This window comes from Phymastichus coffea, unplaced genomic scaffold (assembly GCF_024137745.1).
Source record: "Phymastichus coffea isolate CEN01 unplaced genomic scaffold, Cenicafe_Pcof_1.1 PCOF00046, whole genome shotgun sequence".
NCBI classification, from domain to species: Eukaryota; Metazoa; Arthropoda; class Insecta; order Hymenoptera; family Eulophidae; genus Phymastichus; species Phymastichus coffea.
The window spans coordinates 1302089-1328080 of NW_026706857.1; the positions used below are offsets into that span (position 1 = coordinate 1302089).

General features: G+C 43.3%; 1 protein-coding gene across 4 annotated transcripts; it reads right to left on the reverse strand.

The window, feature by feature from the left end:
- Positions 1–1832: 1832 nt before the first annotated feature.
- Positions 1833–25370, reverse strand: LOC131664932 (homeobox protein abdominal-A homolog). 4 transcript variants are annotated; one of them, XM_058936423.1, is made up of 3 exons: positions 24329–25370; positions 22717–22749; positions 1833–4684 (listed from the first exon to the last, which is right to left on the reverse strand). In XM_058936423.1, the coding sequence occupies exons 1-3, from the start codon at positions 25098–25100 to the stop codon at positions 4260–4262; spliced, it is 1230 nt and encodes a 409-aa protein (XP_058792406.1). In that variant the 5' UTR covers positions 25101–25370; the 3' UTR covers positions 1833–4259. The 4 variants fall into 4 exon arrangements, with proteins under 4 accessions (XP_058792406.1, XP_058792404.1, XP_058792405.1 ...); XM_058936421.1 differs by having other exon boundaries at positions 1833–4708; XM_058936422.1 differs by having other exon boundaries at positions 22717–22767.
- Between the last annotated feature and the right edge of the window lie 622 nt (positions 25371–25992).

Here is a 25992-nt window from a genome sequence, read left to right on the forward strand (position 1 = left end):
AAGCGTAAGAAAAGTAAAAAAACGCTAACGTAAAAAAATGTTGATTCAGCTGCCTTTTTTCAATATAACATTGGTTTAAACCATTTTTTATAACCACTTTTTAAAAGTAGAAAAAAACATTTTCCCGCTATATAAATATTAAATAAGAAATAGCGACGCTAACAAAAAAATCACAACAACGCCCAAATACTTCAGTTTTGTACGATTTTTTTTGTGCGTTGGCATTTTTTTTTAGTTCGTTCTTGTTTTCTATCACGTAAATGGACAATATGTGTGCATGTGTGTGTTTAAATATGTACGTGCAAAAAACCAGAACTGACAATGTAATATCTTATGCTCGCAGCACTCATTGACACAACACTCTAAACGTTTTTATTTTTTACCTATTTAAAGTTTTAATAAGTTTACTCACTAAAATGCTCGAAACTTTTATTAGAAAGCCGCAAGCTTCAAATAGTCACATTATACACTACGTATTTTTAATTACATATAAAAATCCAATCGCACCATTTCACATGTATTCTCGTGCTCGCACAGTATCAATAACTTTCACATTTTCTCTCTCATATTAACAAAAAACAATTATAGGACAAAATACAAAGTAAAATAAACAGTTCATAAATAAACAATGACATCTATAAGTATATATAAAGAAAATATAACAAACAATTTTTTCAACTTGATCCATGCGCTTTTCCCGTGAGACGGATTTCGGCTACACTGTTCATTTACCATGTAATAATTACTTTTTTCATTAATAGTACGTGTAAATCGTTATATCTATGGTTTCACAATTAAAATTCACTTTTTTTCTTTCACTATGGTACGACGACTATTTTCAGAGAGATGTTGAGTCAGACTTTAGATGCATTAGAGATACAATGTCCTTATCAAAGTCAACTTTTTTCTCCTGAATTGTCGTCTCAGCTACGTATAGTAATTCGTTTTAAGAGAAGTCTACGCGACGCAGTTTAGAGGTCGCGAGGTTTGGCAAGTCGGGCAATCGTTGTACTATTTGGAAAAAATCGACAACGGTTGATGATTCGATAAATAGTTTCACACAGTATTGTATTGTATATGAAAGTTGCAATATTGACGAGTTTATGAGAGAGTAAAGAAGTTTCACTTTTAGATAAAGAGTTTCATACGATAATTACATGATTATTAAAAGACGTGCGCAAAAAAGGAAACAAGATTTTTTTCACTCCAATGAAATAAGATTATAAATAATTTCGATAAAGCAATAAATGTGTACTATGTTCAGATCAATGGAAAGCCTACAAGTGGACGGCGCCTGAATATCCTTCAATTTTGAATTCAGAATTCAATGAGACAAATAAAAAAAGTTATTCCTAAACGTACTTAGATAAAATATTTCAAAAACTTCAAAACGTTTCAAAAAAAAAAAGCCACACATTACATATATAGTAGATGACTTTCGTAATGAACGTTATCCACAGTGTGGAGATCATCATATACGGTAAGTCGCTTTTGCATACTACGCCCGGCAAATACTGTACACACATAAAGCCAATCGGCCATCGTTTTTTTCTTCTTAACTTGTCGTCGTTTGTATCACGTATCTATAATTGTCGGACGTTACATTGGCGCCGCCACACGCGTTGTATAAATGTCGATTCAGGATAATCATACGTATCACTAATTAACGGCATATAACATCAAACGTAACTAGCAATACAATAGGTCGTGTATGTTAATATGGACAATACATGATATCGTGTTTATATATATGTGTGTATGTTTATATATATATATATATATATATATATATATATATATATATATATAAAGCTGTCTACAAATAGTTACACCACTCACGTTCTCATTCTCGAACTAAAGCCTTTATCTTTTTCCCCATACATGCCGTATACTTATATGCCTGGGTTTTATTCCAATAAATGCGTGATCACACTTTTTTGACGCTTGGCTTTCTGTCTCCTTTCTGTAACCGCACACTAAGATGCTGAGATTCGAGATGAACTTGAATCTCATTTCTCTTTCGATTTTACACAGGAAACATACGATTTATATACTATATATACGTTATACGGATAACTCACGCAAAACGGAAACGTTGCCTTGTTTTTATTTTCACATATAGATGTTAAAAAAAAATCACGCCTTATGCATTCTAAGTTGTATGTATAGTACGAGAAACTACTAGTACTTCCAGTCTCTCTCCCCGTTCGAATCTTTTTCGTCATAGTACGTCGATACTCGCGACTGTGTCTAATAAGTCTTTTTCTTTTTTTCTCATTACACGATACACAATATTACGGGTTACACACTGTATAGATACGCTCGCTACGTAGGATTATATACGTGAGTATATATATATATATATATATTTTTGCTCCTTTCTTTCTCTTGTGGACTCGCTTTCTTAATTACGTACGGTCGATTATTTATAATAATATTTCATTAGATAATTAACGTCCTGGGGTATATTTTTTCCACCTTTATATAATGTTTAGTTCATTTGTTTTTAATTCTATTTTATAGATAATATGCAATACACCGGACGTTTATGGCGAAGTTTTCCGTGCGCCGTGCCCTTTTCTTTGCGCTTCTGCCCTTTTTCAATTAATACAGTACTGAAAAACTTTGTTATTTCTACCTGTTTTCGTACAGTTTTATACGTATGAAAAATTTCTTTTTTTAATATCCGTTTAACTACAGTTGCATATTCACTGGGATAAGTTTCTTTTAGTACGCCGCTATCGAGAAATTTCGAGAAGAAATTCAAATTGAGCTACAGAGAAATAAATTTGATTTATTCGTCTAATGAATTTCCCTCATCTTATTGTCTCGATAAATATTCAAAAATGCTTTTCTTTTCTTTTCTATATTAAAACAATAAATAATGTATAAAATAAAAACCTTTTAGTGATTTTTTTTCTTTGTCATTTTTCCATCTCGAAATATTAATAAAATACGCTCAATCTCTCACAGCTCAATTCAATAAATCTTACTCTATTTTTAAACGCTATTTATTATTGTTTAATATGTCTATGTTTTACGTATCTTCGGTTAATAATGGACAATAATTTACTGTTTTTTCTCATTTTTCATTAATTTCTTAATTTAATTGTCGTCTGCGTAAACTCTACTATCTGTCAGTTAATGTTCCACAAACATGCTTTATTTTATTCCTTGTTTGAATAGTCTTCATTTTTTCATTTGTTCCACGAGTAAACTAATTAAGTAATACCAACAACAGGCTTTTAGATCTACTGAAGGTCTACCCTGACACCAAATTACGTATTTAATGTACTATGAGTGAGATACTCGTCCGGTAGTAGATTAGATAGATTTTTCGCCGTTTCCACGCAACATAGCCTTGCAATTTGTTTTTTCTTCGCTACGCGCGATCTTTCATGTATATCTCGTCCACGACAGAGGAAGTTTGCTTATCGATCGACGTTTCGTTGCATTGTATGTGTGTATATATATATGTGTATATATATATATATATATGTATAAGTACGGACTAAAGGATTCTCTATCAAACAAACAAACGCAAGAAATTTTATTAATATTCGACGGCCAAAAGAAAACACAACGTAATACGCCTATTTTGTACAAATTTCGTCGAAAACATTACAATGACAAAGAAGCGACGAAATGAATATAAAAAGAAAAACAATTTGTTCCTTGTCCTAAAAATGAGACTTATAGTTGGGCCTATCGACAAAGAGAACAAAAAGGCTCACTAAGCGCTAATTACGTAACTTGAACACAATATAGACTCTCGGCCCTTCTAAACATTCGACAAAAATCAACATTGCTTTTTTGATCTCGAAGCGGAAAACGGAGCGAAATATCATTATATTACAATACACGTCTCGAAAGTCACTGGGTCAGTACGAATGAAATTATTATGATCATCGTCGCCAATCACTGTTTAGCGATAAAATTGGACCGCAGAACAACAGTCCAGTTGTTTATATACATACATATATATATATATATATATGTATGTCACACTGGGGTGTCGATATCTCGGTGTCAGTCTTCTCTCACGTACGGATTGAAAAAAGGGGTTGTATAGGTGAGTGGATGTTATCTGTGTGTGCATGGCACGTAGTTTCTCCACGAACGAAGTCTCATTCTTTACGTCGTCCGCGTGCTGCCGATTATTAGTCGTTGCGAGGGATCTGAGCGGCCTCCAGGTAAGTACGCAGCCGGGCGTCGGTCCACGCCACCTAGGACAGGTAGAGGCGGCCCAGGAGGCTCTCCTATGTGGGCACCTTACTCACCGCTTTGAGAAGGTCGCTTTGAGTTTTATCCAATCCCGGCACGCTGTGGTGCTGCGATTGCGGTGGACCGTGCTGCTGCTGCTGCTGTTGCATCGCGCTCTGCTGTTCCAATTGCATTTTCGCTTGCTTCTCCGACTGTTGTTTCTTCATTTGTTCCTGTTCCTCGCGCTCGCGTCTCGCTTGCTCGTTGATCTCCTTTACCGCGCGCAATTCCTTCTTCAGCTTCATCCGCCGATTTTGGAACCATATCTTTATTTGGCGCTCGGTTAAGCAGAGCGCGTGAGCGATTTCTATTCGCCGCCGCCGCGTCAGGTAGTGCGCAAAGTGGAATTCCTTCTCGAGCTCGAGCGTTTGGAAACGTGTGTAGGTTTGTCGACCTCGACGTCGCGGACAACCGTTCGGACCTGTAATTATATGATTATTCGGCCCTGTAATTATAGAGCTCATTATTATACGACAATACTTGAATAGGTTCATGAATTTTTTTTCTCATATTAATCTTACAGTTATTCAAAGTCGCATATTCCTATAATAAGCCTGTTTCTCAATTTTATGGTAAATGAATGGTTTACGAGATATTATTTATCGATACGGCTTTAGTGCTACGCAATAATGTCGACATATTCAATGACGAAACATGTTTTATTGTATTGATGCCCGATTGAAGTCACGCATCATTTATATATCGCGAAAATAGTCTGCACTTTTTTCTAACAAGAAAGCCTTAAAGTCTGCTAACAATACTTTTTCTCTACGAAATTTCATTGTTTGAAAATTATTAAAAAAATACATTAAGAAAAATGGTTTCCACCAGCTGTGAATATTCTATAGAATATTAAATGTACACAGAGTTACATGTGAAAACCACCGCATCGACGATAGGGCAAACTATAGCAAGGTGACGCTCTTGTTCAGATGAACTCGCACGCGCTGGGTGACAGTTTTCTGCAAGGCCGAAATTCGACGCTCATTTCCGTCGAAGAGGATTTTCTCTTCCATTTTTTTTCTACTCCACGCGACACTTTCTCTCTCGGTCGCGACAAAAGAGTGACGGGCTATCTCGAAACGTGCAGCTTATTGCAGGGGTTGCGCGCTTGGTGGCGTCCAAAAAACGAGAAGGCCACGCTTAAAAAAGTAGAAAGTTTTTCGGAAAAAGTCAAGGAAGGAAAGTCTCTCATCTATAGGCTTGGAAACCCTTTAAGGAATGCCGGCCTCTGACTTTCACCCAAGAGTCAAAGAGTCGTAAACGCACTCACAGAAGGGATAGTTTTGGTTTTGTTTTTTTTTCTTTTTTACGGTGTTTGGTAGTTGTTGCGTGGGCTGTTCGAAGCAACATGTTGCTGCGCAGGTAAAACCGAGAGCGAGGGATTACCTGCGCGCGTTACGCGGAGTCACTCGAAACGATGACTCGGAAATGCCTTCGTAAACGTCAAGAAGTCGCACCGTAGACCTGCGTTATTTACATCGACGTTTTGCTTTAGCATCGCTTACACACGCGCTGGATAAAAAAAGGCAAAATTACAACCGCAAGAGCAATTAGCAGCGTAACTGACGCCTTCACTCTTCAAACGGGTAGGGCTGGTTCGAGTTTGATTTTGCGTACCGCGATAAGGTCGGATGAAGGAGTCGCGCAACTTGATGTTATGGAATTTGGCCGATTGCAAAATTGTATCTTTTCCAGCCAAGTGTCCTCTGATGCGTGCGTACGGTTTTTATAAGGTTTTAAAATACTCGCGGCTCGAGTGTTCGCTAGGGGGAGAGGAAAAAAGTGAGGACAAGAGGTTAGTGCGCTGTAAAACTGCGAATGATTTACTGTCCCACTGTTAGACGACTGCGAGAGAGCAGGCCACGGCATTCTATTCTATTATTGCGCTTAATTTTTACTCGCGGCGCGTTTAGAAGAATATTTCCGAGATCCTCTCCATGTCTTGCGTTTATTTCAATTTCAAATTCTTTTTTCTCTCTCGGGGAAGTACATATTCAGCAAGTGCGTAAATCATAGATTGTGTACTTGGCTCTCGTTTCAATAAGCATATATCATCGATTTACCATCGAAGTGAATTGGAAAAACCAATTTAAAGAACAAAAAAAGAAGAAAAAAAGAACAGGAGAAGAGAATAAGAGAAGAAAGGAATATCATCATCGTCACTTTATGAAATCACGTCCTATAATAATATAGTTTTCGCGCTCCGCTCGGACGATAATTGAATTTCCCCGCTGAGCAAAGCTCGATTAGATCTGAGCGCGCGTGCGTCGCAAAATCGTAAAGCCTCGTGCGTAATAAATAACAGCGAGCATGCAAAAGGTGAGGGGGCGGGGGTGAAAAAAAAATTGCGCATGTGTGCAGGTGTTAACGGGCGTCCGAAAAAGCCGCGGAATGCCGGGAATGCCGATATTGAATTCAACATGGCCGTTTCGAGTGTTAGCTAGCTTCGTAGGTAGAGAGTGGGGTTGGAGCGTGTTACTATGGCAACGCATCATGGCACAGCAGGGAAGGGAGAGAGTGCCCCTCGACCTGCATCCCCCTCGTTTTTGGCGGATTCCGCCGAGCGTCACACAATCTCTCGGGCTCGTCCCATAAATAGCTGCTGCTGCTGCTGCCGCCGCCGCTGCTGCTGCTTCCCTCCTCGCCCGCGCACGCATACAGACAACCGGCCAGAGACATTAAAAAAACTCCCTGCGGAATTAGCCCTCCATACTACTACTGTCTCGCCCGACGCGACTACGTCCAACAATAATTTTACGCGAGACAGATTAATTATGCAGAGAGGTATATCCCCAATTGGAAGACGCTTCAACTTGACGTTTATAGAGGATCTGATGTTTGTTCGATATACAATGGCAGAGATAGAGAGAGAGAGAAAGAAAGAGAGTCGTAAAATTATAAGCTGACTTTTGATATTGCTATATACGCCGAGAGCGTGTGACAGGGGCTGCTTTTCTTTTTCTAAAAAAGCACCGATGCAGCCATATATAAAAGACCATTTTTCGGTTTCGCGACTTGCCTCCTGGCGTCCATACTTTTATTCCAATTTTACGATTATTATTGGTATTCAACTAAACGACAAACTTTAATTCCAATATAGATAATGTAGCATTCATAAAAGCAACCGAAAGTAATGACCGATACCTTCCACATAGCTCGCCTCAATTCACCTAATTAAAGGCTTTAATCAAGCAGCCGCAGCAGCAATAAATCCAACTCTACCCGTGCGACAAAACAATCAATAGCGTGGACGGGAATTAAGAGCAGCGGCACTGGCAGCAGCATTGAGGGCGGTTACCGCTACTAATTGCGGCCGTATATTAAGTTTAATATCGGGCGTCGTGGCTCTTCCGTGCCGCGATATTGGGCAAGTTTTGCTGCGTCGTGTCACCTCTCCGCTCGCGCTGCTCTGCGTGTAGGCCAATAAATCCAACCCCCGAGACTGTTAATGCCAAACTCAGAGAGGAAGAGAGAGAGAGAGAGAGAGAGAGAAAAAGATCCCTGATAAGCTCTCCTTCTTTTTTATTTCGCGATGGCTTCGCGCACGCTTTGTATAATGGCTTTTTTCAGGGAGATAGCCATAGAGGGAGACATATACATATATATATACGGCTTTATTTTGGCGGAACGGTTTTCTTTAAATTTTACGATGTTCGTGACGTTTGTCGGGACGATTTTATTATTATTTCATACTTCACCGGAGAGCTGGTGTGTTTTTCGATATTTTACGCGCTGAAAATGCGTTGCGTAGTAGCGGCATGTGCTTTACGTACGAGCTTGACTGAATTTTCGATCAATTGTGAACTTTGTTTCGACAATGAAGCCGATTCTAACAAATTTCAGACGACGAAAGTAGCATCAATCTGAAGAAATAACGGATAATATTCATACTTAATTTGCTTTGAGCTGATTTTTAATCAAATTTCATTAAAGAAAAACTATCAATCATGTATAGTTTAGTGCAGATGAAGGGTGCGACCAACGCGTGCTACTTCGGTAGCACAACGATATCGGATAAGTATTTCTCGATCGAAAATTTCAATGGTTGGATTGAACTGCCCATAGACTACTATAGAGTCTAAGAAACAATACGTTACTGATAGTATGAAAATAAGTATGACAAGAAATTTTCCGATGCAAAAATGTTAATGCAAAAATGTTTCAGTGTTCGTTGAAATAATTATTTGATTGACATTCAAGATTAATAAATATAAAAAGAAATCGAACAATTGCCGTTCTCGAGGGAAAGAGTAATTCTTTCTTTACACAATACAATTCAGAGCTTATTTATAAAATCAAATTTATTCCGAAACCCCAAAGAATGTTAATGAAGAAGTGTCCTGTATTTCCAATCGAATTATTTACGTCTTCATCCAAGCTATAAATCTGCAATTCTATTAAAACTGCCAGACAAAAAAATAAACCTCCCGCTCGCAAAAAAAAGGAAAAAAAAAAAGAAAAAAAGAAAGAAAAAGAAGAGCTCCGCAAAAAGCAAAAATTTATCGACCAGCCACAGTGAGACGGTAGATACGTTGGGAGGATAGACAAAAGAGCGCGGAGAATTTTATTCGCTGGCGCGCGATCGGTCGGGCGACTATCGGGCGTGCGAGTGGCAGTTAATGGAAGTGGACCGGACAGCGCCAGCGAGCAGCTAGTTTCGAAGCCCACCAGTGCGACATACAAGCGCGACTCGTAAATCTCCCAGCGTTGGCGATTAAACGTCAACCACGGGACGCTTTCGCTCTCGAAAACAATAACGCGATTTTAATAGCCGTTTAAGGCGACGTTTTACTGCCTTCGACTTATCTCTCGATAGGCATGTGATTGCTATCTCCGACTGTGCGCGCATACGCGGACATTTCGGGTCTTGTTTTGATTTGCTTTTCTTTTCGTTGGCTCAAAATAAATGCCGATTGATTTGTCTCGCCCGCTGCGAACGGCCGACAGCGGAAGTAGCGAGCAAATCACATGCAAAGTACCGGAAAAGCATAAACGATGGCCCGCGCGTCTGCGTGAACGAAGCATTGTCTTCGAATTGGACGATTCAATTTGGGCGCGAGTGCAGCGCGATAAGGAAAAAAAGCAAAGCTTAAAATACAGACGCAAATGGTTTATTCGGCCAAGATTACATCAAAGTTTTCCAACGATAAACTTCATGGAATAACTGCCGACACAATTGCAGTATCTTAATAATAGTTCATCGCCTCTTTGCCTCTCTCGCGAGTAGTATTATGGGTGCTCTCTTCTCTGGTAATTATTCTGGTGCGGCGCCCTGCCAGCGTCGTCGTAACTGAATGCAAACGCGCGACGTCTCTTTTCTCTCAATCTCATTCTCAGCAGTGCGACGGTGGGTTTCTATCTTTACCCTCGGGCTCTGCGCGCAACATGTCGTCTCCCTTCGCCTATACAGGATTTTATTCGCCGAGACGCACGCGCGAAATTAAGCCGTACGCGCAGATTTATATGTATGGAACAAAGGGACGCCGACAATTGTTTATCTTTTATTTTCGCTACAGGCCACCGGCCGATCGTGTGCGATGTGATTCTTGTCATTGGTCACTCGTAAGTGTGGACGCGTGCTCGCGTATTGACTATCAATCGGAAGGTGATAGGCAATATTTTTCAGTCGCGAGGATCTGTAAACGAGCACGCTAATGTCCGAAGCAGCTAACCAGGCGCGCGCCTGATTATTCTCTTTTCCAAGGAGATAACGCGTCGAACTGGATCTGTCTGCAGTAGACTGTTTTTCGTGAAGGTTTTATGCGGCTGTTAAGCTTGCAGATCAAGATTTTTCGATTTGCATCGCGGTGACACCGTAGAAAAATTTATTTAAGCTTACAATTGTTTCAATGATAAACATCCTACGTGGCAATTGAGTAAGAAGACGTTTGTAAAAAACTCAAGCTCAGGCAACTTCGGAATCAAACGAATCTGACAAGACAATCACCCACAGAAGGCAAGGCAAAACGAAACAGAAAAAAAAAGCGCGGAGAAAAACGAAAGAGAGAACTCGAGGTAAGACGATGGCAGAGTACCGCGTCCATCAAGCCCGCAAGGCAATAGACTTAAATCCTGATTGGTCGGACAGCTCATTCCAGTCTCGTAGCTACAGCGCAGAGAGCCAAGAGTAGAGAGTGAACGCGAGTGTGTTTGCTGCTGGCGTTGCAGGCTTAATGCATGTAGATACGCGTGTGTGCGTGCCCGCGCTAATAAAGGATTCTGAGGAGGATCGATGGGGGCGTCCGCCACAACCGCACATTGTTCCCCGGTGGAACTTGTGCACGCGCGTCCGTCAGCCCGTACTCGCCATTATCCCCACGCCGAAATTTCGAAGCTCGCTTTTCCCTCGATGGTCAACTTTAATTTCGGCCTCGATGTATTTGAGGAAAATAAAATGAAAAAGAAGCTACGATTTTTATTGCCGCTGTTTTTACGAGCTTCGAAACCGCGCACCGCGGTCGAGAAAAAGGAAACAGATAAATCACACTCGCTGGAGTAAAACGGCAGGAGGGGGGAGGGATGGAGGGGGCGAGAAAAAAACGACAATAAGAGCATCCGATATGCAACGCACTACAAATCAGGATGGCAGCTGTAGGCGTATACGTACCATCACCGAAAATAGATGGAATGTAACCGGAAAAGAAGTGGCGTAGGCGTGACAACGACAACGTGAATTTAACGAAACGCCAATAATCTTCGTGATTTTTTTTCTCTTAGCATGTGTCTCATGGAAGAAATGACTGTGCTTCTGTGTTTTTCGCAGCGAGCTCTAATCTCTCTCGTGCGAAATTTTAGAGCCGTGAGCGAATTTATACGTGCGTGGCAGTGAGGTGAAACACTATAGTCACGCCTGCAAGTATGGGAAGAAGAAGAAGCCTGAAGGCAATGAGATATCATGACGACACAAAATCCATTTTAGTCTTCCCTAAAGCGTCGTCTGCAAGGATACAGAGCGAGGGCTGCATGTGAGCGGCCATAAATTGTCGGCTTCTCTTCTCTCTTTTTTGTCCTGGAGAGAGGGGACACACATCGAGAGAGAGAAAGAGAGAAAGCGAGCGAAATGTATTTTTAAAGCTAGCTATCAGTCATTGTAACGACACAAGGTCATCACCATATCCTGATTCTTCCAATTGGCTACAGCCACATCATGGCAGCTTTCCGCCAACAATCGTATAAACTTTTGTGTGTGTAAACTCAAAATTAAACAAACTCGCATAAAAAAAGAAAGTCAATTCCTTAACAAACGGAAAAAAAAGTAATACCGTTCCGGGCAAATAAAACATTGGGCATGCATTAGACGCGCGAGAACGGAAAACGCGAGTTGGAAGCTAGAGAGAGGGAGAGAGAGAGAGAAGGGCGTTTGGAAGAGGAGTCACGTCGCGAATATATATCTCTCGCGTGCTAAGAAACGGAAAGAGGGAGAAGAGTGGTATAGCGAGGGTGGATTAAATTTTAATTCCAAAACAAGGCCTTGACGGAGGGCTGCGATTTTACACGCCTCGTGCTCACTCTGTCGAGGGAGAGCGTAATATACGTTCGCCGTTTGCCTATCACATTTGGAGCATTAGGCAGACAGAAAGCAGAAATGCAAGCGATAACCAACGAGGAAAGCATTAGGCGCAGATAGCAACATCACAGAAAGAGAGTGAAAAGATACAGTGTAAATGGAGAGCTTTGGTGAAAGAATGACGTTGCGCGTGGGTCTATTAGGAGTTGTAAGTTTCAACTCACTCCAGACTGGCTCTTTTTCGGGAAGTAGCGTCAAACATTTCACCGTCACACGTTATCCTCGAGTTGGCGGGACCAACGTTTCAACATTCCCTTTGGCATTCTTCTCGCTTATCGAGATAGAGACTGATTGAACGCAAAGCACGTTCAAGAAATATCTATTTTTGAGTGAAGAGGAATACCCGCTATCTCATATTAAATTGCACTCGAAACAATCAACAACATAATCGAGCAAGTCATTTGGAAAGATTGAAAGAGTCCGAAAAGGTCTGAGCATTAGATAAAAAAGCCGTTCTATTATTAACTCAGTAAAGAGCGTATACATGTATACGGCCACAGCACACAAGCGGCCTATAACAAATTACCTAATGTTCTTTATAGACTCTAAAAACGATAAACGTCAGGGAGTATTACCCAATGATTCAACGCGAAAAAAGCACACAGCAGTTGCCCACATAATTTTAATCTCTCACTCTCTCGTGAATACTCGAAAAACTTATTGCGTTGGCGGAGGCAACAATCGCGAAACTCGAGGAGGAGCCACTCTCTCTCTCTTTCTCTCTCTAGGGCGTGATCCCCAAGACTCTAATTACAAGTCTCTCCATACCGACACGCCATATTTCTGCGCGCTTATATATATACCCCCCAGCTTTCTCTACCGCCGTCACATGCAAATGCTTCCGTCGCTGATAAACGTTCTCTGTTGCGCGCGGGAGAGGACGAGGAAAAAACGTACGCGCGTGCGTTCAACAAGAACTGCACGCGGCGTCCCTCTCTAATTAAAAAGTAATCAAGACCGTACATGCTTTTATCGTGATTAATGAGAAGCGAGGGGTTTGTGCATCTTGCCGTGTGACTGGATCCAACTGCATGCTTGGACTTTGGCTACAATAGCTTCATCTCTCTCTCTCTCTCTCTCTCTCTCTCTCTCTCTCACTCTCTCGTTTGTTTAATTTTTCCAGACTGTCTGTTGATCGATCGAAAATTCAATTAAAGTACAGCCGTAACCGGGAAAAGAATGATCTTATTACTGAGTAAAATGGGAACGTACGAACGAGTCATCGATTTATCGCTCGGCGGAGTAATTCTTTTCTTGCGCAAAGAGAAGGCGGAAGAAATAAGCGCCATCGTTTCTGTCGCTCTCTTTCTCTCTATCAGACGTCGCGGGGCAAACAGCGTTTAATCAGAGCCAAAGTGCCTCTTGCGTTTTTCTCCTTACACATATTGGCGCGACTCGCATCGTCGAGAAAATCTCTGAGCTCCGGCTAAGGGATAATAAAGATTTTTTGCATCTTCACCACACGGTGAGAGGGGATGCGCGCACACCTAGCACAGATAAGGGCAGGGCCGACGACGTGATTCGCCAATTGCCGAACCATTTTCATTTCTCGCGCCGCATTGTGCGCCGCCCACCGTTTCATAAAAAAAAACCCAAAAGTCGATTTTCCTTACAAGTTAGTTGAAAATGTAGGAAAGCCGAAGCTTGCCTCGAGTACAAGGCTCACGTCGCGGTGGCGTTTAATTGACACTAAACGAGCCCTCAACTCTTGCTATCAAGTTTATTGTGCCTGATCGGTCGTAATGCGCCTATGAAGTTCAAGGCGCACGAAGACTGAAATGAGTGTGCGTTAGTGTTGTTCGCGAGATTCAATTTATTATTTTTCGCTTTTTTACGCTGACGAACTGAGAAATCGTTACAACACTAATTCTTCGAGTAGAAAGTTTCGCCGAGTGCACTTGCCAATTAAAAAAAAAAAGGAGAAGCAAGACGTTTTAACCACCGCAATAAAGTATTTAAAAACGCTGCGCGACATATCTTAATTACGCCTTGAATTTACAACTTTGGCGCGTAAACGAAAAAGAATCCGTTTTCTATTTATCATTCGGCAAAGCGTAACTCGCGCAGAATTGGCTTTTCCACAATCGTGCTATCGTATAAGTAGACGCGCGTCGCCGTTCGATTGCAGTGATCCGTAACTATATGCCGCGTCCATGTACTGTTGCTGTGTCGAGTAGTACGAGTGCGTACGCGTCTCGAGCGTTCTCCGTGTCGGGGCAAACACCTATAATAAAAGCAGTAAGATGGGAAAGGCAGAACTCCCGTGAGACTTGCGTGCGTGTCTATGCGTACGTGTGTATGTGCCCTTCTCTGTTCTGTCTTTGTTGTACGTTTACTCTGATCGTTTGTCATCTAACTTTTCGTATAGTTTCTGCTTTTTTCGGAGCTCGATTTTCTTACGCGTGATTTTGTCTAGGCATCGAAAATTCAAGAAAAATATTTGTCTTTTTGCAAAGTTTATTAAGAAGAAAATAAACGTTTATATCCCCATTAATTGAATGCTTTTGTTTTTTTTCAAAAACTAATTTAGCCATTATAATTACAACTTCGGCGAAGAAACTAATCTCGAGACTACGTGGTATACCGCCGCAAGAGAGCACAAAAAAGCAACAGAAAAAGAAGAAGAGAAGGATCGAGCCGACATGGCTGGGAGTGAGCGAAGCGAAGGCAGCCAGCACGCGGACAAAGGGGGAGTCGAAGGCGCATGCGCGCTTTCTCTATTGGCGCTGGGCTGGTAACGATCCCACCCCCGATCTCGCACTCAACCTGTTCGCTCCCTTCTCTTTCCTCGGTCGCTCGCCCCCCACCACCGATACCACAGACTCTCTGAGCTCTGCAAAGGATTCTGCACGTACATACATCGGAATGGCTCACAATGTAGCCAAGCTACAAGCGAGCCGTTGAAAAGGAGAATGAACGAAAATTTTTGCACTTTTAGCATTGTGCCAAATGATCAGCGGATTTATATACTGACTGAGAGCAAGAACCGGTTGAACACACTGGCGCGTAATTCCGTTGCGCGTAGGCGTATGCACAAAGATTCCCGCTACGTGGCGAGGCAACTCCCCAGAGATGCCTGAAGTTTCTCTATAACGCTCGCGGAGAAGAGGAAGAGGATAAGGTTTTTGAGAGGCTGCTAGATTATTATCTGCAGTCTAGCGCGCGCAGGAGCAGTAGCACTTTCATTATACTTCTCTCTCTCTCTCTCTCAGGCTGCCAGACAGGCAGTCCAGTGTCGTTTTATTAATAATTAAGACTTCTTCTCGAGTGCGTTTTAATTTTAATATTCTTACACCGCCGCGACGACGGAAAAGTTTTCCCGCGCAGATATATAAATAATTGCCGAATCGAGGACAAGAGCGTATAAATGCAGGTTGACGCGGGGCCAAATGAAAAAAAAATATATAAATGAAACGAGTTTTTATTCGAGAGACGAATCACTAATAAAGCTGAGCATTCACATACACGTAATAAGCGTGAGATAGAGAGAGAGAGAGAAAGTTGTACGCGTGCTCGTGTGTACGGCTTCATTGTCGTTTCACGTGTTATGCAAACGGCCATGCTCGATGCCGTTTTCGTTGGAGGAATAGATAGTAGTATAGCCGAGGGGCTCGTTCGGCTTACGAGCGACGATGCATTTTGAACTAATCCAGAGAGAGACGAGCTTCGATTTCCAGGATTGTTTAAGCGAAATGGCGCGCTAAATAAGCCTCCTTCCGCCCTTTGTCAGGATTTCCGATGGCGCGCACTGCACGAGTACGAGTCTGCTGTACACGTATATATAGGTATATTGCGACTTCTATCGTCGAGCTTCTCCGGATTCCGCGTGCTCGAGATTCTTCTTCGTGCCTTTAAAGCTCCTTTTTTCATCGGACGAACTGACGTAATTATTAAATTACGTGGAAAGTTTGTCGAGTACCCTTAGTTTATAAAAAGACAAAATTATTTCATGTAACAAACATGCAGCGCTAAAAATTATTATTCTCTCTTTTTCTTTTCAATTTTTGTAAAATGAAAGATTGTGCATCACGGTTTCGTTTAAATTTGCAAAAATATAAATTTAAAAATCGGTTAAACAAATGAGGACGTGTTGTTAAAACTCAAACTTGATAGAATGAATCAATAAATATCGATTGAGTTCACACTCGTAATTGATTTTCTCTTGGTATATGGTTAATTAAGAGTTATTGTTGTCATTGAAATTTATATAGCCCATATGCTCGCAAGCGTGCATGTACTCGACGATTGAATAAATGGAGTCGTGCAGTGATTGATACGAGAAGTGCAACACATTAATGTATGTCGATTGGCTATCGAAAAATTCATGCCGACATGCTTTGCAATAAAGTAATACACTGGCGAGGGTAAAAGGAAAAAAAAGCATATCGCCATCTATTAAAAGAAGGCTTTGTTTGTAAAACACGCTCCAAAACGATAAACTGCCAGCGGAGAGAAGAGCAGCAGAAAATGGCGCGACTAATGACAAATTTTATTTCACAGCTATTGCAATAACTTTGATCATCTCTGCCTCGAATACGACTTGTTTGGTGATTTTTAAAGTCATCCAACAGCTCATTCAAGAGACTCGACAAAACGAGTTTATCAGCGATCTTTTTACTTGTTTTTTAAGCGCCTTTCACTCCCACTACAGTTGTCTCGCTGCTATAATACAGACGAGCTACAGTGCATGCCCGTCAAACGTCGTCGTCGCACTTGAGAAGATAACGCGGATTAAGAAAGCTTCGTGTTTCACAGACGCGAACCGCCGCGTGCATTCTCCCCACTCCGCTTTGGTCATCTGGCAATTCGTCAATAAGTTTCAAAGCATAAATGAGCAATAATGAGTCATTTCATTCCGACGCATAAATTAAGTGAACGGCAAGTATGCCAGCCCTATTAAAATTCAGTCTACGTTGGTAAGACCGAGTTGCTCGAATCTCACGCGAAGCCTTCGGCACGGGATTTTTCCGTAGATAACCAAGAAGAGAGAAAAGACGGACGGAGCACGCAGCACGGGTCAGTTGTGTCGCCGCGAATGATCAATTCCTGATGCTCCCCGGCGTGCTTCTCGTTATAAAAGCCAACTCTGCCGAGAAATATTCATAAAACGCTAATGGCCTTTTGATTGGGAATTTGTCCAGTTGACCAGTCGTTTGGTTTTACGAAGAGCAGAAGCAACGAAAGAAGGTGTTTACGAATTCCACGGGGCGCGCCCGCATTAATGAACAATGAATTAAGCTCCGCGCGATTCGTCGACGAATAATCGTGAATTTTCCATCCGCTCGTGTGTATTAGCTTTGCGAGTGCTGCTATCAGAAAGCAATAAAATTGGTTTTACGCGCACTGCATGTCTTCAATTTCCGACACTCGGTGTAGCGCGGCGCGCAAGCGCTGGGAAAAGAACGAATGTCGTATCTATCGAAAGGGGACGTATCCGATTCCTTTAACGAATAATTGCGACAAATTGCTCGGCAAAGGGCAGCGTGCTTGTATATAATTAGCCGCTCGCTGCTCGTTTCGTTTTCCAAGGCATCAGCTCGTCTCCCTTTCCCCTCGCTTTTTATGAGAAACACGTGCTTCTTCTTTTGTTTTTCGTTTTCGTTTTCGGCAGGAAGTGCAGCGTGATTGCGCCTCGCGTCGGTCATTATTATAATGCGATGTAATCGCTCTCCTTGCTATTTGCTTTTTTTCCTTCCGCGGGAAAATAAGGTGTTTAGTTGAGAAACAGTTTGACGTAAAGGTTGCTACCAGCAACTCAAAGCGCTCGCTCTATTTTTATAGCATAATTGTTTGGCGAGCATAGCAATATTTTATTTGGCGCTAGAGCGAGTTAAAAAAAGCAACAGCAGCGGCAGCGACATTTTTCTCTCGCGGCTCGTAAAGCCGCAGTTATCGGCCTCGTAAAAGTCCAACTTTTTAGTTGCAGTCAATAAACTGGCGCAGGCCTTTTTCTGTCGCTTAAAACATTTGTCCAATTTAAATGTCGCGGACGACTGACTTCTTATTTTTTAACGTTTGCAAAAATAGGCCGCTTTTGGAATCGCGTATAAAACAGTCTCGAAATAAGCGCCAGAGCTTGACATCTGTCAGCCAAGTCTTTCGAAATGTGTAATCTTAAAAATCTTCAGGTTGGGCAATTCGATGGACAACCAAGAATTTCAATACTAAAAAGTTCCTCCTCACTTCTCAGAGAATCGTTCGATTTTCAAGAAAGATACTCCGCGATGGGAAAAAAAATGCACGAAGGAGAGAAGAAAAAGCCTTTGCTTTCTCTTATGCTGCCATAAAAAAACGAAAACTTTTTCCCCGAGGGCCTTTGCCCCACTCCCGTGTTTTTCTCGGGGCGCAGGTACTCATTTTATTGTGGGGACCCGTGGCTTGCGCACAAAAGGGTGGCGTGCGCCGAGGAGAAAGTTTTTTTCGCTTTTTAGGAAAAAAATCCTTGCGGAAAACTGTCAAAGGGGGAAAGCGCGCGAGAGTGACGAAGAAGAAAGTGTGACGGCGGGTGAGTGGGTTGCAGTGTTCGGGTAAAAGTCAACCTTGGGGCAGACGCCAAGCAGCAAACGGCGCTCGCTTTCGTGACGTGCAGCACGAACGACAGATTTTTCTTTAAATAGTCTAATCTATCGATTTACTCGCGTTTTCATGCTGACACTCCGACATTTTATGGATTCGTTTTGTAGAAACTAAAAGAAAAACGAAAGGAAAATGTGAATTCATAGTCGGCAGGAATTTGATTATCTGAAATGGAGTAAAGCTCAGCGAACGGCAACACGAGCAGCAATTTATACAACATCAGCGCGGGAACTTCCGTTTAATTCGAAGTGCCACTTGAATGAATCAGAGCGAATGGATATTTCGCGGATTGTACGAAGCATTAAATAAAAATGCACATGTATAATCGATACATTGCTATTGTTAGTGAAATAAAGCTCTCTCGGAAGCACAAATAAAGATGTAAACAAGCTGTTTACCGGAAAATTTGCCTATAGGTTTTGGCACGCGACAAGTGGCACACACTCGCTCGCTTGCACGCCGTATGAACATAAAATGAGAGCGTAGCGCTCAGGAGAAGGGGGAGACAGCACACAACAGCCATGTTGGCTGTCGCAGCACATAAACACTTATATACCGACAATTAAACTGCTTTTAAGGCCCCATAAAACTGCAGTTTCAATAATCTTGGTGACAGTCGCTCCTTCCGCTTTTCCTTTGCCAATCTGGTCTGCTCTAAAACACGCTTTTCCGGTATAAACGCACTCGCCTTTTACGAATCGCTGCGCGTTATATTACTGATGTTGGCGAAAATTAGCCACGAGATTCCGCCTCTTTTTTATTCGTGTGCACGAGCCCAAGATGAGGGGGATAAAAGCAGCTTTTATTGGCTTTTGCCAAGACACAAGCTCGAACGGATGAGCCGGTTGTAAAGTAGGCTTGACAGTTTGAGTGCTACATTAATCTCGACACGATCCTTAAATTTCTTTTTAATTTACGAGCATTGATTGTTTACTTTTTTTGCTCGTCATCCGGCGCATTTAAAACCGGCGCGCCGTGATTTACTATGATTTGATCGTTGAAAAATCTCCATATCCGATGCGAACGAGCGCGTGCCTCGATTGAACAGCGTTGCCCAATTGTTGCACCAGTTGGCCATTACGTCATGCATTTCGCGAGATGCAGCGGCAGAAGACATTCTTATAGGTCACCCGACACTTTGTCGCGCGAGCTTATACGAGGCAGATAAAAAGTCGGCGATGTGATAAGACCTGCTTTTGACATATGCAATACGTCAGATTCACGCGCGCGCTATCAAAAAAAGATGGCTCTCGATGCGATGTCAAACGACTACGTTCGATAAATGGGTGTCCTTTTGACACTGTATTCCGCAAATCGCTACTCTCATACGGTGTTTATTCCTCTTTCTCTCTGTGTATCAATATTGAGACTTGACGCGTTGTGCAACTGGCTCGTGCATCGGCTATCGTTGTATCTTGCGGCAAGAGAGAAAGCACGAAAATTGTTCAAACAATTGCAACATTGATTGAAATTTTATGTCTCGCTAACGAGTAAACTTTCGCGCGATAAAGGCCCATAAAGATTATATTGCCCGTGAATATTATGAGCGTTTAATTATACGAGGCCTGATAAAACGTATGCGATTACGCAAAGTCCACTCGAGGGAGCTGCTTTTGTTTTTACAAATTTTGTAACGCCCAAGCCGGGCTGTTTCGGTACAATAGCATCGTGTCAATAAATGTTCAACTAACTGCAAATAACATGCGACAATTTCGGGAATAATCAACAATAAACATGATGCGGCGCAGTTTGATTGCCTCGTGCATATTCATGAATTATAGAGCGAGCTCGGCATGGGTAATAAACGTCGCGAGGCGGTACGCACAAATTAATTTCATTTCGCCCGCGCAGCGTACAGCACGCGGTGACTCCAATTTTCCTGGCCGAAAGTCGCACGCCGAAAAGAAAAGGCAAAAACCAGAGCAAAGACAGAGAGAGAGAGAGAGAGAGAGAGAGAGAGAGAGAGAGAGAGAGAGAGAGTTTAGGGGAGAGGACTAACAGCAGCAGGTTGGGACGCGCGCGGCGGCGGCAGCCATCATCGAATGCTAATGAGGGGTTGGTGGCTGCGGAATGGAGGATCGCCAGAGCGTGGACTGATTATAAATTATGCATTATCTTTACCCTCCCGAAAATCCCAATCTTTCCTCTCTCTCTCTCTCTCGCTCTCCCTGCAAGAGAGGACGCCCAAGCGACTTTCCGACGGATTAGACGCCCAGAGAGATTTACGTCACGGTCTGCGTGTCATTGACGTTAGACGTGAGATGCTTCGCGATGTAATTAGGAGTCAAAAAGAAGACGTCCTCTGCGGGATATTCGCCTCGGTGATATTTGTAATTGAAGCTTTTATTTCGGAACATTGTTGCGGCGGATATTGTATATGAAAGTGAGAGGAATTTCATTTGCACGGGCGACTCTTGAGAAAATTTAATTAAACAATCTTAATGGACAAATCATTGAAGGTCGCGGCGCGCAACAGAAAATTACTTTAATTCTAAATTCCACCGGCAAAAGTTTCCATTAGGTGACGACGACGTAAGTTGTTGTGTCACGATAAAACTTTGTGGTAAAAAGGAAATTTTTTTCCACCTTTTTATAAAACTTCAAGATATAAGCTTAATTGACTTTTACTGCGAATTTTAATTACCAAGAATTGGTCATTTTTTTTACGTAGAAGGTCAGTTAAGTGCAATATAACGAGCGGTCAAACTTCAAAAGCGAGCTTGAAAAAAAATGAGACCACGTGAGACTGCGAAAACATTGGGATGGTGATATCACAACAAAATACTTTTTTTGATCGCGATAAAAACCCATAAAGATCCTTATGCAAATGTTAAATTACCCAGTGAACGCGTTTCGTTTACACGTCCCACGAAAAACTGCTATGAAAAAACGAAATTGCACTAAGAGGCAGGTATAATACGCAAAATCATTTTCTTCCCACCCTAGAAAAAAAAAGTACGTTGCCCATTTTCTGAACGCTCCATAAAACGGAAAAAAAGATGAAGGAAAATGTTGTCGACTTTTGGCTAACAATTTCGGCCTGCAGCAACAGCAGCAGCATGGAATCAAGTGCGGGCCACAAAAGCATAAAGGTCGGTACATAATGATTTTATGAGGTCTATGCGATGCCCCCCCCCCCCTTGCCACCTCATAGTCATTCTCTGTCTCTCTGTCTGTCTCTCTCTCTCTCTTCTCCCTTGGCTATGTCTGCCTGTGCTCGCAAAGATTCTCGTTTGTTTTCCTATTTCGAAAAGTGCTTTCCCCCTCCGTTTCAAAGTATACTCTCGTCCACATGGCACGCGAGGCCATTCGCAATGTCGGTCGAGCGACCAGCCAAATGTTACGCTCAAAGCGTCCTTCCATATACTAGCCGGACTTCTTGCAAAATAATGTATCTATTAAAAATAATCGTTGGAATTCCAAAGAATGGCTAAAATGTGTCGAGTACAACGAATAAAGAAAGAAAGCAAGAACTCATGATAAACGACGACAGTGTAAAATGAGTTATCGGGCAATCGCGCAATCTAAATTGCCGTTATAACGTGCGCTTAAGGTGCCGCGTGGAAGCACCTATACAAAAGATAGGATAAATTCCAGGCGATTATTTCATCGAGCACCCGCACCGCAACGTCAAGCTATAATTGGCACCGTACGAACAATAGTCCTCTTGTCTCTCCAATGTATGTCTACAAAAAGAAAAACGATAAAGATGCAAGTTGCGCGTCGTACGCGATCATTGAAAATAAGCGGACAATGAATTCCGGCCTTGGAAGACAAGTTCACCACCAGGAAAAAGAAAACCAAAAAAAAAAGATTTCAATGGCAAATTATCTTAGACGAGGCCTCAATGTCAATGGCACTGGTGCGTGCGATTTCGTTTATATAGGCGGCACACACGAATCGTCATACGCGCCCGTGTCAGTGTATTTATATGTCGCTACTGCGCTATTGCTTATGTTTGAGCAACCAACTGGTTTTGAGATTTGGATTTGCATAATTGTTACATTTGAAAATGGAATATTTTACTATAAACATCAATGTGTACAATCAAATCGCTTGGTCGATAGTGTAATAATAATTGTTCCATCAAGCCTCTGAGGATATGTATTTTTAAACATTAGTAATGCATAAAACTTGATTAAAACTGCCGACGTATTGAAATCAAATTGAATTTCAATTTGTATTACAGGTAGAAACATGCGACTTTGAAACTATAATCTTAAAATTTAATGAGTTTTTTTCGCTGTTGTTATGACCTTTGCGTTAATGTAAATTGAAAAAAAAAAGAAGTGTCGAATGTTACTCACCGCACATAACCCTATCGAAGGGGCTCATCCAATCTGTAAAATAAAGAGAATCTAATTTGTTATAAACAAAAAATTCAAATATTACTTAGCCTACAAAATGATACCCTATTTTACGAGTGAATATTAAAGCGATTATGGAAACAAATTATAGTGAGGCCAATTTTCATTTAATGGTATTAATTATGCATGCCTTATATGTCTAAATACATGCTATCTCGCATTCAACAAAAAAAAGAAAAAAAAACAAAAACCACTACTCGCGGAAAGATAACAAACGTTGTGCGCGCACGCTTACTGCAAAAATTATAATGAATAAATAATGCTAATTCGAGAATGTCACTTAACTATTTTAATGCATTTAGGAAACTTTAATGACGATTGGGAGAATTAGCATCGGTATATAGAATTGATGATGATTATATCGAGGAAAAGTATACGATCCAAGTATTAATTAATTAAATTATAATCAAGTTTAGTTACTTGGTTACGTTCCCAACGAAGCTTTGAAATTATTTAAGAACGGAAATTGCCGCAAGTTTAATTAAAGTAATCTCTCTTTCGGTTGCAACAAGCAATATGGTCGCGTCGCAGCTTTACACAGCAAAATCACCTCCGAGTGCATTAGTGGTCATCGATAAAAAATATTTGAATGCGCACGTGGATCGATTAATAGTAGAAGCTTGAACGAGCGCGCATGTACCCATAGTTAATATATTATTTTGCCATTGGAGTGTTCGCTGGAGAAACGGTTAGTTTTGCATAAATGCATCAACTACAAATTTATACATTTGGTCCGCGCGCAGTTTTACGTCGGTAATGCGCAAGAAACATGAATCACTCGGGGTAAAAAATTTGGGAAATGCAATTTCTAAGCAATCCCACGCCGTGCGCGCTCCTGAAACAAGTGTTTTACGTAAGAAACGATGGTAGTTGGGAAATGGCACGCCGAGTCAAAGTAAAAACTACTTTCATCGGCTAGGCGGCGTGATCGGTACTTTTCGATGTAAATAACCCGGCAACGATAAAAGGATGATGAAGAAAACGTTTAAAAAAGAAAGAAAAACGCAAGGCAAGCGCGAGTTTTTGAAAAGTTTGCGCGGAAAGGCAGCTGCCGGCAAGCGACGGCAGAGCAAGCACGCAGACATCCGTCGGCCGTCGGAGAGCAGCGCGCGCTCGTGGAAGAGGAGGGGTCTCTACCGCGTATCGTTTACAACTTAAATCCGTAACAATGGGACTTTAGCTTCTCTTTTCATTTTTCGCGCAATAATCGTCGTCGTTTCGCATGCATATCCTTTTTTCTGTTACCGTTGTTATTTATCTCATCGGCGCAGTCAGCAGGGCAGGTATTCGCGAGCGGCACACGCTCTGGCCATTATAGAAAAAGTATACAAAAAGACAACGAGCAGCTCGTAAAATCTCGACAATCATAACAAACAGAAAACGCGCTGGCTGGCTGGCGACAATGGGCAACTCATTCATCGCCTCCGCTTTGTTGTCGCGAGCGCGCGACAATTAGCGCGCGCTTTCGGCCTCACTGAGCGCGCGGCCTATTGCATTATCGTGGCGTTTCATGCAGCGCGAGCGAGAAGAGATAAGAGAGCTTGAGACTCACCGGTGATGGACATCCAAGGATAGCGCGGAATCTCGGGTATGCCCGGTTGACCAGACGCGGGTTGTTGGCACTGTCCTAGAGGATCGACAACGCTAGCAGCCGCCGCGTGTTGATAGAATTGCGCAGCCATGGAGGTCATCGAAGCAGCCGACACGGAAGAAGCCGAAGCCGACGAGACCAAGCTGCCGGGCGTCGAGCCATTCTGATGATGATGTCCGATGGTGTAATTAACCATTGGATCCGCGCTGCTCGGGGCGACGTTGCCGGTCAGACTGGCGGTATACCTGCAGGATTTGTCGGCACTGGCCGCATCCACGGCCGCGGCAGCGGCCAGAGCTGCACTCGAGGCCGCGGCGGAGCTGCCGAAAGTGGGCACCATGCCGGAGCTTGCGCCGAAGGCGGCCGCGGCGACGGCTTGCTGCTGCTGATGGTGATGGTGCGCGGCCGCGGCCGACACGTAGGGGTACATGCTGGCTGCTGCGGCGGCTGTTGCCGCCCTGGCCGCCGGCGAGGTCGAGGCAGAACTGCTCGACGGGCTCGAGCCGGTCGGCGACGGCGACGACTGTTGGGTTGCGGAGCCGGCGCCGCTGCTGCTGCCGTAGGCTGCGGCCAACGATGACTCGAGGCTTGACTGCGAACTGGGTCCCGTGGCCGTCACGGCGGACGACGAGCACGCGCCTGACGGTGTCACGCCGGAGAAGAGCTGCTGGTACGGAGACTGATGCTGATGATACTTCGGGAGCATGCTATCGATTATGAACTTGGAACTCATAGCGCGCGGCGCATCGCCCGTTCACGCCGGGGTCGCCTGGGGGTGCTCGTCGTGCTCAACGTCTCTACGCGCTCGAGCTGTGTCCGCGGCGCAGTTTCGAGATCGCGTGTGGCGGGTTGCTGGGGCGTGCTCACCTGCTGCTGCGGCTTCGGCTGTCGCTGTTGCGCACGGGCCCGGCAGCGCGCCGACCAAGTGCTCGCAGTGGCGGCGAGTGATTGTTCAGCGCGACCACTTCGCGGGAGTGTCGAGACGCGCACTGAGGAGCGAAGAGGCGCCACTACTCCTGCACGGGCCGCACATCGCGTGCACACACGCAGCGGCGAACGCCTAGGTTGCTCCTGCGGCTGCTGCGCGTCCCTGCTGCTCGTCTTCGCCTCGCTCTGCACTCGCGCACGCACTGAGATGGCACACTGACCGATCGATGTCCACGACGACGTCGGCAGACGGCAGACAATGGCAAGCAGCACAGCCGAGTGTGCGTGTGCACGTGCCTGGCTGCTTGTCAGAAGCCAGAGAGAGCCTGCGCTCTCAGCTGATCCAAGAGTGAGACTGGTGCGTGTGCTTGACGATCGACAAAAAATTAAGAGCGCTTGACTGCGCGCAGAGCGAGTGAGAGAAGAAGAAGAAGAAGGAGGAGGAGGAGGAGGGAGCCCGCGCGGCAGCGCGTCGCGCGAGATCTACGCGAGCCGAATGTGCTCCAGAAAAGAAGCGAGGCCTCCTGCGCGCGATTAGACACACACGAGAGATGAGCCTTGTCGAGCCTCTGCCAGCAGTCAGGTGTGTTAGAAGCCGTTTTCTTGCGTACTTCTCGGATAGTCGACGAATCCTTTATGGGCCATGCATGAAGGTACTATAGCCCCCTATCCCGAACGCCGCGTACTAGCCGCTCGCG

What these genes read in the sequence shown, in the direction of transcription:
- LOC131664932 (XM_058936420.1), bottom strand. Translation starts at nt 25,100, where the DNA reads ATGAGTTCCAAGTTCATAATCGATAGCATGCTCCCGAAGTATCATCAG. An exon ending in TCCTTGGATGTCCATCACCG is followed by an intron (nt 22,768 to 24,328) that starts GTGAGTCTCAAG and finishes ATAACAAATTAG; the next exon opens with ATTCTCTTTATTTTACAGAT. An exon ending in CTTCGATAGGGTTATGTGCG is followed by an intron (nt 4,709 to 22,716) that starts GTGAGTAACATT and finishes CTATAATTACAG; the next exon opens with GGCCGAATAATCATATAATT.